Genomic DNA, 14,066 nt, shown 5'->3' on the forward strand with positions numbered 1-14,066 from the left:
AATAGTTGACTTGCACTTTTTGGTGGGAGGGGACATCAGTAGTTTTCATCTTTGTGGTTTTTTTTTTTTTCTTTTCTTTTCGGAGAGGATTCAAGTCTCAGAATGCTTTAACTGCTTCATTTTATAGATGAGGAATCAAAAGTCCAGAGAAGACTAGTGACTTGCCCAAGTCCACCCAGTTACCTGGTGGCAAAATTAGAGCTGGAAGCCTAGTCCTCTAATTCCTATTCCTGTGCTCTCTCCATTACACCACTCTTGGAAATCCCTGCAGTGCTAAAAGACTTCCTGTGCTCGGCTCCCTGCTTTTCAAGGCTCTGCCTGACTTCCTGTGTTAGAGACCGAGCCGCCTTGAAGCCTGGCGTGGTCGTTCGTGTCTCTCGGGCCCCTTTGCAGCCGCCACTCTGTGAACGTGTGTTGATTTGGGTAACGCGACCCTCTCGATGTTTATTTTCTGAATTCTTTTGTTTGCCTGCTTTTTTTCTCCATCGGAACTCTGTCGGGCAGAGGGATTGGGCGAAGTCAGAGCTCAGGGCCTTGGAGAAAATATCGAGGAATATGAGGAGACTTCAGGTGAGGTGGGTTACCATTGGCCGACCTCAAGGGATGGCTGGATGTGGGTGGGTGAGCAGGGTGGGCTTGGCGTGTGCGGATCTGTGTGTGTCTGTATTCATTCATTGTTTCTGTCAGTCACCGGCTAACAGGGAGACTCCCTCCTCTCCGTTCCTCTCCTTTCCTCCTGGGGCCCATTATTTGCTGGTTGGTTTCAAATTGGCTAAGGACAGGAGGATTTGGAAATGGAGCAGTGTGCGGGGACTTTGGAGTATGCAGAGGAAGGAGTGGAATTAGGCCCTTTGGGTACAATCGGGCAACTTAGAACTATCCCACAGAGAACCTTCTTTTTCACTCTGCGCATTTCTGGATCTTTATTTTTCACGTCATGCATTCTCACTGCTGTAGTTCGGACGCCGCGAGTCACCCAGGTATTCAGGTCCTCGTTGATTTAGCCCCCGGCCTTTAATGAGCTGTATGCTTCTGGGAAAATCTCTTCTCCTGGGGACCTCTGTTTTCCTTAGTTGTAAAATTAAGGGTTTGTACAGGATGATTTCTAAATTATCTTCTAAGTTCCCCTGACCTTAAGGGTCTTGGTGCTTCCATCTGGGTGCAGAGACAACAAAGGTGAAAAATTTTAAGGGGGGGATATGTGTGGGTTTGGTGGTGTGTATGTGTAAGTTCGAGAACAGGAGCAGAGATACCCCAGGATAGATGCATGATGTCACAGGTCATTGCATAATTTAGAGCCACAGCAGGCGGAGCATTTGTGCCACTGGGTCCAGAAGAAGGAGAGATTGGTCATTCCTGCTGAAATGGTCAAGGAGGGCTTTATGGGAAGGTAGAAATATGAGGCATAATGTGAGTAAAGGAGAAAACAATGTTCATGAAAAGATAAAATTTAACCATCGGTGACCTACAGCTCTAGTACTTTTCCTATATCATTCTGATGATAATGGTAGGATATTTAGCATTCGCTTAACTAATGTTTATTGAGCAGCTGCTACAAGCCAGGCTCTCTTTTAGAGCCTAGGAGCCGTGGCAATAAACAAAACAAAGGCTCTGCTCTCATGAAACTGATAATCTGATGGAAAGAGACAGTAAAGAAATCAACAACTGTTATTAGGGGGTGGTGAGTGCCAAGAAGAAACGAAAAGCAAGGAGAGGGCTAGAGAGTGAGGAAGACGGTCAGGGAAGGACGGCCTCTGATAGGTGATCTCAGAGTGCCGTGCAGTGAAGGAGTGGACCATTTAGGTATTTAAGGGAAGGGGGTTCAGGTAGAGGAACTGGAGGTGCAGAGGTGCTAAGAAAGAAGTATTCTTGATGTGTGTGAGAACAAGAGGCCAGTGTAGCTGGAGCAGAAGGAGTGGGGGGAGACCGTTTTAGGAGATGACAGTTTTAGGAGATGATCGGGCTGTGCAGAAATGCATTAGGCCCTATGTAATATGCACTTAAAAAAGATCTAGAGTAGCCAGCCTTTTTAGTATATGGGTTAAAGCATTTTTTTTGGGAAATTCATTTACTTTTAGTATTTATTTATTTATTTTTTTTAAGTTTTTTTCTAATGTTTTATTTATTTTTGAGACAGAGAGAGAGAGAGACAGCGTGAGCAGGGGAGGGTCAGAGAGAGTGGGAAACACAGGGTATGAAGCAGGCTGCAGGCTCTGAGCTAGCTGTCAGCACAGAGCCTGACGTGGGGCTTGAACCCACGAACCGTGAGATCATGACCTGAGCTGAAGCTGGACGCTCAACCAACTGAGCCACACAGGTGCCCCTATTTATTTATTTCTGAGAGACAGGGAGAGAGAGAAGCAAGGGCAGAGAGAGAGGGGTACAGGAACCAAAGCAGGCTCTGTGCTGACAGCAGAGAGCCCCATGCGGGGCCTGAACTCATAGACTGTGAGATCATGACCTGAGCTGAAGTCAGATGCTTAACTGACTGAGCCTTCCAGGTGCCCCACATTTTTTCCCCTTATATCTTAACACAAGTGGCATTTTTTTGACGTCATAGGCCCTTCTAAGAAGCCTTCCCTGACAACTGAGGTCACACTAGTCAGACTCTCATCTTGCCTCCTGTTATTTTGGTGCTTAATTTTGCATCATTTTGTGTCGTCTCTTGTCTTATTCTTGTTTGCCTAGTGAGACTGTAAGCCTCTAGAAGACAGGAACTATATTTTCTTTGTTCTATGCTTTATAATACCTAACAGTTTTGGGTACATAGTAAGTGCCTAATGCCTGTGAAGTTGAAGTAGAAGTTTACTTTTTACAGATGATTAAGGGATGGAAAAGATCATGAAATTGAGAGTTCTTTTATGAAATTCTTCAATCTTCTAAGCATCCAAGAATTAACCTTTTTTACAGGCAGAAATCGTTTGCTGGTGTTAATGTCCCAAGACTGCTTCCTGAGAGGCAGCACAAAGGTGTAGATTCCAAAGCTGAGCCCTGTTGAGTTACAGCCAGTAAGCTTTTGGAGTAAATCATTGCTTCCCAAAGTGGAGCACAGAGGAACCACAGAGTCTGTGGTGCTCATGTTATAATCCTTTGGCTAAGAAGGAACCTGGGGGGAGAGAGGAAGGATTATACTTTTCAAGGTCAGTTTCCAGAAGCTTCATGTGGACAGAAGAGGCGTGAGCACAGCTCTGGAAACAGTAGAGAAGTTTGGGCGGGGGGAGGAGGGAAGAGACAAATCCAACCTGAACATTGAAATATGGTTTGTGGGGCGCCTGGGTGGCTCAGTTGGTTAAGCGTCCGACTTCGGCTCAGGTCATGATCTCATGGTTTGTGGGTTCGAGCTCCGCGTCAGGCTCTGTGCTGACAGCTCAGAGCCTGGAGCTTGCTTCTGATTCTCTGTGTCCCTCTTTCTCTGCCATTCCCCTGCTCATGATCTGTCTTTTCTGTCTCTCAAAAATAAATAAAAAACAAAAAAAATTGAAATATGGTTTGAGAAATGTAGTTAGTTGTTAAAGAAGGTGCTGGAAATAACTATACTCTGGCCTGGTGGAAAGTTAAATGAATTGCATGCATAGGTATGGGAGGTTCATTTCATTGTAAGCAAGTGTGATACCTGTGAAACTTGGGCTTTGTAAAACATACTAGGGAGTGAATTCTTTTGGTCAGCTTTTGTGGTGAATATAAACGATTTGATGAACAAAAATTCAGTTTTTGGGCAACTTAATGGAACTTAGCTGCTGTATAAACAAGGCAAGGTGCACCTTAATGATTACTTGTAGCTTTTAGCAAAATTCTTTATAGCAGTGAAGTGTTGGTATGTGATTGTTATATGGCTGCTTCTGACCATCGAGTCCTACATCCGGTTTAGTGAAGCGGGTTCAGCAGTTGTTCGTATTAGTGGTTGATTCTGGAAGTAGGAAAACTTTCTTCTTGGACCTGGGGCCAGGGTTCCAGCTAGCCTCTGATTGCTACGTGTATGCTGTATTTCTTGTAAGCGTTCATCTTCTCATTGGTTTGTTCTTGGGTTTCTTTCCTCCCAAGTGTATGTTTCTTTGGACTCTCTCTTGGGTATTTGCTGAATATGGTGCTACCATATGAGTAGAGCTATATAAAAACAATGTGCTTTCTTTCCAAGTAATTTCATGAATGATGTCTCACAAAAAATTATTGAATTTTTCATTCCTATTTGTCTTAGTCTCCTCGAGCACCGTCACAAAAGACCAGAAGCTGGATGACTTAACACAAGGTTATTTCTCAAAATTCTGGAGGCTAGAAGTCCAAGATCAAGGCGCTGGCAGATGTTTGGCATCTGCTGAGGGGCTCTCTTCTGGCTTCTCGCTGCTCTCATGGCCTTTTCTGGGTGTCTGCTCCTGGACAGAGAGAGATGTCTCTCTCTCTTCTCTTCTTTTTCTTTTTTCTTAAATTTTTATTTTTGAGAGAGAGACAGTGTGAGCAGTGGAGGGTCAGAGAGAGAGGGAAACAGTATCTGAAGACAAGCTCCAGGCTCTGAGCTAGACATCAGGACAGAGCCTGATGTGGGGCTCGAACCCACAACCATGAGATCATGACCTGGGCTGAAGCTGGATGCTCAACTGACTGAGCCACCTAGGCGCCCTTCTCTCTTCTCTTCTTATGGTGGGTGGGGGGGTACTAATCCCATCACTGGAGCCCCACCCTTATGACCTAAACTAAACCTAATCGATTCCCTACTGTGGGCTAAGGCTTCAACATACCAATTTTGGGGGGTTGGGGAACACGGTCAGCCCATAATACTACCAGAGCTGCAAATATTGATGGGGAAACTGAGGCACAGTCACTTTAAAAATTACTGCTTTTTTTCCAAGCCTCACAAGGAAGCCTGTGAATGTAAAACTCAAAATGTCTTTGAGAAGGAGAAAGAACAGATCTGAATTCAAAGTAGGAGTATTCTTCAGGGTGACTCAGGGGATTAGCCTGAGTCGAGTTTGTCTCCCAACTCCGTCTCCCATATTCTAGGCACCTTGTCATTTTTTTCCCCTCGCACGCTGACATGTGAGCACAACAGAAGCTAACTAGAGATTTAACTCTCATTTTGGTGTAAAACAGACTGGTGCCGACAGGCCTCAAGATAACAGGACTGGGGAGAAAGACACTCACTACACTACTTCGAGTAAACAAGGGTGTTGCCAGTGCGGCTCCAATTTGACACGTCTCACGCCGTCAGTTTGATGCCAGGCTTTTATAATTTGTAGAAGCAGTAAAGACCATCATTTTAGTGAACGGCTTTGCTTGAATTTTTGTGGATATATGCATAGTAAAAGCCTTTATTCTGGTGCCCGTGTGTGCTTCCCTCAAAGACCGGAGGGAAGAGCATCAGGGGTGATGGGAAGGAAATGGCAGTAATTGGGTGAACAAGCAGAGGGAGCAAGGGAAGGCGAGTGCATTTGGGGCTTTCTGTGGCCCGTAGCAGTATTGGGTTTCTTATTCTTCTCCCCTCCAGCCCCGGTGCAAGCAGGCAGCTTACATGGCTAAGGTTTCATTATCTAATCCATCGCAGATCAGCTTGAATAAACCCATTGGCTGGCGCTGAGCTAGTTAGGAGGGCAGCGCAAAGCTGCCTGAGCCAGGATTGGGGCAAATCGGATCAGAACGGCCATGCGGATCTTGGACATATTTCTTTAATTTGGGCGGGTAAAGTCGTTTGGGAAATACTTAGAGAGCGTGAGTGAGCAATCAGCCATGGGTTGTTTTTTTTTTTTTTTCATATGTTGTAGGGACTCACGATAATGATCACCAACCTTAATGTCTATAATTACGTCTGTCATCCACGTATACTTGAAGTATGGGGTAGCCAAAGAAACACCATTTCGAATTTCTCATTTTGGGTTTGACTCCTGGCTTTTCCACTTAGCAGATGAATGACCTTTGGCAAGATGCTTAGTGTCTGCGCACACGTCTGTGACCTGGGAGAATTCATGCGTCTGCTACTGAGCTGCCGTAATGAGTAACTGAGATGATGGAGAGGGTCTGTCGCGGAGCCCGGCAGTAACTGTTTATTCCCTCATAGCCTGCTGGACAGCACTCCATGAGCTCCTGCTTAGCGCTTGATCAGCATGGAGTGGCTAATGCGTTTCCGATTGATGAAGTGTCAGAGTTGGGGACTACTAGAGATGAGCAGTGTGTAGAACTGAATTGCTTGTCATCTGGGTGGAGGACATGAATGGGCCTGGTTATATCATGGGCTGTCTGGTTCGAGGGGAGACATGTGCTTCTTTGCTAAGCACTGAATCACAGCGCCTGCCTCGAGCAGTGGACATTTCATGGAACCTCCGAGGTCCCCACTGGAAATGTGCGTGACAGATGTGCTGGCCGTTTGGGTGGCACCTGGGAGGCAGGGGTGGTGAAAATATCTTTTGTGTTTCCCTTGTTGTCAGGTTTGCTGGTCAAATGTATGACCTCAAATAGATGGCGCTTTTTGTTCTCATTCTGACTTGTGGAAATGGAGATGGAAAGCCTTTGTCTCTTGTGGTCTCTCTCTGGTCTCTCCAAGTCTGCCCTGGGGACCAGGAAGAGCCATCTACGTAAAAGAGCTTAAAAACACTTGATGGTTTGTCTTTGTCTTCCAGATAGGTCCCTCAGCCCTTTCTTGCATTTGGCCTCCTCCTGGCCTGACTCGTGCAGGTCTTTGTAAACTCATCTCATTTTTACAGTCCACCTCTTGAGTCCAGGTAGGGGGCTTATGTAGTTTGCTGAGTGCCATGCGGGCTCATTCATTCCTCTCTGCTTTTGTTTCCAGTTTTCCTGCCTGAAATTCCTGCCTCAACGTCTCTCTCTTCTGTAAGTCTCAGTCTTCCAGAATCAGCTGGTCTGTGGACTCCTGGATGCTTTTTGTGTCTGTTCGTCCCTCCCACATTCCTGCTGGTTTCTAAAACACGGTGTCCATAGCTGTGCTTTGGGATTTTTTTGCTTTACCGTGTGCTCAAATGTCTGCTCCTCCACCCCTTCCCAGACTGTGAGATCAGGGCATCCTTTGGGATCCATAGGCTTCAGCACTGGGCCTGGGCCACAGTAGCCAAGAAACTATGGTTCTTGTTGGATTGAACCTTGTTGTTCTGCTCCTCAGTGGGGCCTGCAGATGGCTTTAATTGTTTCTCCAGATTTTCCCTGGGGGGCCTGGCCCTGGGTCTGCTTTCCTGCTCATGTGAAGACTGGGTGTGTGGGATTTGTGAATGGTACCTGATTTTTCAATTGATACCAGGGTTAAAGGTGAGAAAGGGGTCTTTGAAAACCGAAGCCGGGTGGAATTTAACTGTTTAATGCGTTGGGTGGGCATGGCAACCTAATGTTTAGTTTCCTGTGCTCAGATATTAATTGAGTGCACGTGTGTACGTGTAAAAAGCGCCTTTGTGATGGCGTGGTGAACGGAAAGAGAGGAGCCGCACAAGCAAGGGGCAATTAGAGCTAACCTGTTCCAGTTCATTGGAGCGTCTGTCCATCTGCCTCGTCCAGGCTGCTGAGAGGTTCTGGAGTGTTGCAGGTCGCGGATGTTACCCCCATTGGGGACTAAGCCCATTTGATCAACTTTCCCTTCCCAACCAATGCATTTCATAAGCTGTTATACCTTCTTTCGTGGCTACAGGAAAACTCCCAAACTGAGACACCTCACAGAATGCATGCTGTTTTTCAGATCACTCATTGGATATGCTTGCAAAGGAGGAAGCTTGATACAGTTCTTTGAAACTGCAGTCTTGGAAATAGATTCAGAGATGCATTTTACAGGAATCCTCTCTCCCTGGCCCGGGTTCTCCCTGCCTCCTTCCCTCTCAGCTAATGATTCGTGCTCCTGTTATAATCCTCGTCTGTTTTCCAGCCTCGGGACTTCCCTTACTAGCTTAGCCGGGGCCCCTGGAAAGGTGATTGGGTTTACTTTCTAGTGCCTCCGGCTTTTGGATTCTGACTGAATAAAGCAGGTTCTGAGAAGGGAATGAGAGAGCGAGCCACCAGTAATGTCACTTCCTTCTGACGTGTCCGGCACATACGTGGCGTCTAGAAATTTTAGCTGCAGATCAAGGCGTGGGACACATGGTAAATAACCACTTCTGAAGCAGATGACAATTTTGAGTTGCCAAATGATAATGGTTGAGTAACTGCTTAAAAACCTATTTTCCCAAGGGTGGAAACAGCCTTTGAAGTTTAGATGTCCACAGGGGTGTGTTCAACCACAATACTGGGTTTTTTTTGGGGACCAGAGCCCTCAGATAATACCTTGTTATGTGGGACTTTTCCCATGTGAAGCCTGGGTCCTTGATTTCTCCTTTGCTGAGGAAAAGAGATTTTGCACTGAGTCTTGCATATTTTATTCCAGGCATGTGGTTTCTGAGGAGACATACTGTTTGTTTTTCCTTTTGGCTGAATCAATTTTGTCGGATCCTAATTTTCTTTTTTAAGTTTGTTTGTTTTTGAGAGAGAGAGAGTGCATGCATGGGAGGGGCAAAGAGGGCGAGAGAAAGCGAGGGCAAGGGCGAGGGCGAGGGCGAGGAGAGGAGAGAGAATCCCAAGCAGGCTCTGAACTGCTAATGTGGAGCCAGTTGCAGGGCTCAGACTCCTGAGCTGTGGGAGATCATGACCTGAGCCGAAATCAGGAATTAGGACAGTCAACTGACCAAGCCACCCGGGAGCGCCTGTGGGATCATCACTGTAAATATCCCAGCAAAGCCTGATTTATCATGAAGGATGGCAGGGGGACTCTCAGTGCTGGGGCTTTGTGCGGGCGGGGCAGACACCATACTGGTCCAATTAGAGGAGTCATAGACCGGGTCTGGGGGCACCGAGAGGGGCTCAAATAGGGGCTCCGGCTCCTGCTTCAGTTGGAATACTTCTGGAACAGAGGCTCATGGGAAATTCTTCCATTTGCTTTAGTTTGAGCAGCTTTTTCCTCTGCACATTGGCAGCTGTTTGGAGGAGGGGGTGTTAATTGCTATCCGCCAGAATGATTTCCAAAACAGACCTACATAGATTTCATTTAGGGATTTATTTCAGGGGTAGGTGGTTTGCCCTGAGTCAGGAGGACTTTGGTTCCATTTTCCTGGAAGTTGGTGGGCTTCCATGAGCCTGCTCTATTTATCTTGGCTAGTAGAAAAGCGGCTGCATAGTTAGCCCTTGTGTGGAGCTTAGTTTCATAGGTCATCCTCTCTTGGGGATTTTTATACAGTCACATTTACAGCCTGAAGTTTTCTTTTCCTTTTTTCACCCTCTGCAGCTGAGTGCTCTGTAAAAATTCTGAGGACGGTGGATAATAATTTTGGGTAAAAGGCAGGAATTGTTTAGCTCCCTCCCTTCTTTTCCGTTTTTTTTTTTTTTTACACTAACCCGCCCTCTCCGCGCCCACCCTTTGCAAAAGTCTGCAAATGGGGTCTCTTATTCCCTTTTCAGACTGTCTTGCCCCCTAACACTATGTGGCTCTGACAGCTTTCACCTGCTGTTTCTTGGTTTCCAGGGGATGGGTGGTAGGATTGTGTGATTGCCAAGCAAAAACTGGCAAAATTGGAAGATGTTTTGCGGCGGCTCCCGGCATCCACACAGCGTGACTCATTGGTTTGCACCTCATACAAACTTGCAGGAGTACTGTCACTGTCAGTAGCTGGCACAATGGGTTTGAGGACTTTGTTGGAACTTCAGGAAGTCCCCACAATGGCTCCTCTCACAGTGGGAGCTTTGGCAGGGCTTCCCCGGAGTTGCAAGTGCTTGCTCTGAAAGTAGGCGTCTGGTCTTACGCTGCTGTATGTCTCCGTGAGAAGGCAGGGGCAGATTTGTTGGAAAAACGGGAGAGCGGTGCTACGTAGCTGTCCCTTATGCGGTCCATTTTCTACATGTCTCTGCTGGACTGACATACACATTTTTACTGCATGCTTTATATGTTGTATTCGTACTTGAAGCCATCGTCTGGTTTGTTTGTGACTTTCAGTAAGCTGACTTGGCAAATGTTGTTATTAAAAAAATTTTTTTTTTAATGTTTATTTTTGAGAGAGAACGGAGGAGAAGAGAGAGAGGGAGACACAGAATCTGAAGCAGGCTCCAGGCTCTGAGCTGTCAGCGCAGAGCCCAACGATACAGGGCTTGAACCCACGAATGGTGAGCTTATGACCTGAGCCAAAGTCGGACGCTTAACCGACTGAACCACCCAGCTGCTCCTGATGTGGCTAATTTTGATATCATCCGGACTTTGAAGTGAAGGTGGTCGTATTTAAAAGTTCCATGTGGGGGCTTAGAAGCTAGTATTTCTATTGGCTGCTCCCTCCCCACCCCCAGCTGCCATTCATGCATTATAGACATATTTTGTTCCTCTCCTTGGCCTGTGGGTCTCTAGCCTCTTGGGATTCCAAATTGATCTTTTTGCTGCAACCTTGTGGCTTTGATCTGGCTGTTTGACAGTGTTTGGAGATCACTTGTTGAACTTTGGCATTTTGCATACATACAGCAGAAATCTTTTAGAAAGATGCTTTTCACTGACCGTCCGGGATTTCTGACAGCTGTGTGAGAATGCTGTGATTCACAGTTACCCGTGTACCTGTGTATGTGCAGTTTTCCTTTATGCTTACTTTGCATTTTTTTCTTTTCCTAGGAGTAGTAGGAACTAAATGCTATTCTGTAGGCTTTGCTTTTTAATCCTGGGACGCCTGTTTCAGGAAGCCTTTGCATTTGATTTTCTGGGGCTGTGCAGGGATCATTTACTGCTACTAGATTTTAGCTTCACTATGAACTGTTTTTTGCAGTGTTAGTTTTAGGCAAATAGTAAATACTTGTTTGGTTTAACAGTAGCCCAGAGTTTGAAGAAACCCACAAAATTTGTCATACATACTTTATTTTTTTAAAGAAAAAAAAATGTCAATTCTGATATAAGGAAAAATATCTGACTGGTCCGGCATCCTGTTTTAGACAAGAAAATTGTCTAATTCAGAGTATCCCATGCTATTTTCCATCAATTGCTCTTTGAGAAATGGTAATAGATATCATTCTGCTGAGAACAGAAAAAAACCAAATAACTTCAGAATAAAGTTAAGCAGAATTTGAACTATTGCATTTTATATTTCATAAGCAGATATTAACTCTCAGTTTATGAAAATGTATTTAGTGAAGTATCTCTTTCTCTTCCTGGTTCCTCAGGTGCTCTGTGTCTCTTCACTAAACGTTTAATCCCCCTGTTCATGTCTTGGATTATTCCTCTGCTTTTTTCCCACAGATGCTAGCAAACCCTCTACATGCTTTTTTACATGCTGCTGTTTTCAGTGACTATATCAGAACTTAAATTTTTTAGAGACTCTTTTATTTTTAAGTAATCTCTACACCCAATGTGGGGCTTGAACTCACAGCCCCAAGATCAAGAGTCACATGTTCTACCAACTGAGCCAATAAGGTACTCTAAGGTTAATTTTTAAAAAAAAATTCATTATTTTGAGAGAGAGCGAGCAAGTGAGAACACGAGAGAGCGGGAGTGAGCATGCGTGCATGAGCAGGGGAGGTGCAGAGAAAGAGGGAGAGAGAGCATCCCAACTTGGGGCTCTATCTCATGAACTGCAAGATCATGATCTGAGCCAAAATCAAGATTTGGATGCTTAACCGATTGAATTAGCCAAGCACCCCCCCCTTTTTTTTTTAATGTAACAGGGTCTACTAATATTTTCATGAATGGGTTCTGTGTGTGTGTGTGTGTGTGTGAGGGTTTGAGAAGTTTTCCCTACTTCCAAGATGATGAAAAGTAGAATGCGCTTGCAGACGGACAGGGCTGAGTTGGAGCCCTAGCTTTTCCATATCACAGCGGTGTGATCTTGGCTAAATGACTTAACCTTTCTAAGTCTCAGCTTCTTCTCTTGTAAAATATACTCTAGGATTAGTGTAAGAATGAAAAGAGGTGATGTGTATAATATGCTCGTTAGAGCAGGGTCTGACACATCATAGGTATTCTGTAATAGCCATTTTTATTACAATTACTAAGCCTTATTTTCTTATACTTCCGTTGTTTTTTGACTTCCTTAAAAATTAAAACAAAAAGTTTATTTATTTTTGAGAGAGAAGGAGAGCATGCACACCGGTGGGAGTGGGGCAGAGGAGGACAGAGGACCTGAAGGGGCTCTGTGATGACCGCAGAGAGCACAGCGTGGGGCTCAAACTCATGGACCGTGAGATCATGACCTGAGCCGAAGTTGGATGCTTAACCCAGGTGCCCCTGTGTTTTGACTTTTTTAAAGGTCTCTTAATCTTTGTATCTGTGGCTTCTCCGTAAGTGTCTGAGAGATATTTATAATAAGAACCTCGTAAATATTGAAAAAAAAATCAACCTTTATAGGACCTGTTTGTAGAAATCTCTTTAATAATTTTCATTGCTTTTTCTGTAATCACCATCTCTGGATTTGAAGCATGGTGACTAAAATTGCACGTAATGTGCAGTAATGGGATTTATATGATGTTTTATAGTTTATAAAAGGCTTTGATACAAGTCCCTATTTATTCCCTACAACAACCCCACAAGATAGGTGGTTCTTTTTCCCATTTTTCAGACGGTAAAAATACACTTCTCTAAGCCTCATGACTAGGAAGCCGAAAACTAATGTTTCTACCAGATCTTGTGGCTGTTTATTCAGTGCCTTTTCCTTTGGGTCCTGTGTCCCTCAGGCCAAAGGGTATGATTGAGAAGGAATGGAGTGACTAGCGAATATGAACTTCATAGTCTTTATATGGCATGTATTTACTATTGGGAACATTTTGTCAGGGCACATGAGTGGCGCAGTCAGTTAAGCGTCGGACTTCGATTCAGTTCAGGATCTCACACTAAATGAATTCAAACCCCGCGTCAGGCTCTCTGCTGTCGGCACAGAGCCCACTGCGGATCCTCTGTCCCCCAACCCCTTTGCTCCTCCCCCTTGCGTGTGCTTGTTTGCTTGCTGGTTCTCTCTCAAAAGTAAACATTAAAAAAATTTTGTTTTGCTCATTACCTAATAGTTGATTCATGTAGAAATCAATACTGATCTTCAGTTTCTTTCTGCAATAATTTGGATCTAGCCAGAGCTTTGAATTGGGATTTTGCTAAAATTTAGTGTGACTTTATACGTCCAGCATTGTATTACAGACTTTAGGTATTTGTCTCCCTTCCCTGTAGTTCATATTTGGAGGGGTTAAGTGGGATAATTAGTTGCTGTATGTATGGTAATTTGTTATTATTATGTTTTTGCCTCAAAGTTTTACCATCTCTAATTTTATTATTGATCCGGTAACAGATCAGCAGTAGATAAATCAGCGGACTGGTAGTTGGGGGGTAGTATGCAGTCATGAGCGCTGAAGTCCTCTAGAAGTTACCTGGCCGGCTCCCGGCCTCGAGCAGGGACGGGAGGTGATGTTTTCCGGGACAGGTTACTTCAGGCGCAGAGAGCTTGCATGAGGACAAGCAGCAGCTCAGACTTTTGGCTTTAGGTCTAAGTAGAATCTTTCATTTCTTAGTCTTTCTTACAAAATTCTGGTATTTTCTCTGAGAGTTTCTTAGATGAGATTCCCCCCATCCCCCTGCTTTTCATTTATTTTTTAAGCATGTGACATATTCACATGGTGAGTGAATCAAAATACGCAAAAGAGTAAAAAAGCCTCTGCCTCCTCCCAACTTCCTAGTCCTCTCCTTGGAGGCAACCAGTGTGGTTAGTTTCTGGGCATCTTCCAGAGACAGTAGTTACATCAGCTTTTCTCTACCCTCTTCTAAAAACTCGGATGGTGATACTGGTATACATATTATCTATATATACTATCTGTATTTTGCCCTTTTTTTTCCTCTGTATTTGGAAATCATGGTAGTTTGTAGATATTTTTTATTTGTTAGGTTTCTGCAGTTAGGATTATGTTGTGGGCTACTGAGATACCTGTATCTAAATGTCCCTGGTAAGGGTGACTCTGGTTAGTACAGGATCTCATAAAATGTGAGTCCGTTTCCTGGAATCTCGGAATCACAGGGTCAGAGACCTAATTTTATTTTTAATGTTTTATTTTTAATGTTTCATGTTTTTATTTTCGGAGACCTAATCTGCATCTCTGTTCTTTCCTGTGAA

The 14,066-nt window shown here is 44.6% G+C and overlaps 1 protein-coding gene across 1 annotated transcript in view; it reads left to right on the forward strand.

Moving 5' to 3' along the window:
• Positions 1-540: 540 nt before the first annotated feature.
• Positions 541-14,066, forward strand: part of RBFOX2 (RNA binding fox-1 homolog 2) — a 275,300-nt gene continuing 261,774 nt past the window's right edge. The window contains exon 1 of the mRNA XM_029953601.1: positions 541-570. Within this exon, the coding sequence (XP_029809461.1) occupies positions 556-570 (15 nt within the window). The 5' untranslated portion in view covers positions 541-555. The remainder of the gene's footprint in view (positions 571-14,066) is intronic.

This window comes from Suricata suricatta, chromosome 10, assembly GCF_006229205.1.
Source record: "Suricata suricatta isolate VVHF042 chromosome 10, meerkat_22Aug2017_6uvM2_HiC, whole genome shotgun sequence".
In the NCBI taxonomy this organism is placed as follows: domain Eukaryota; kingdom Metazoa; phylum Chordata; class Mammalia; order Carnivora; family Herpestidae; genus Suricata; species Suricata suricatta.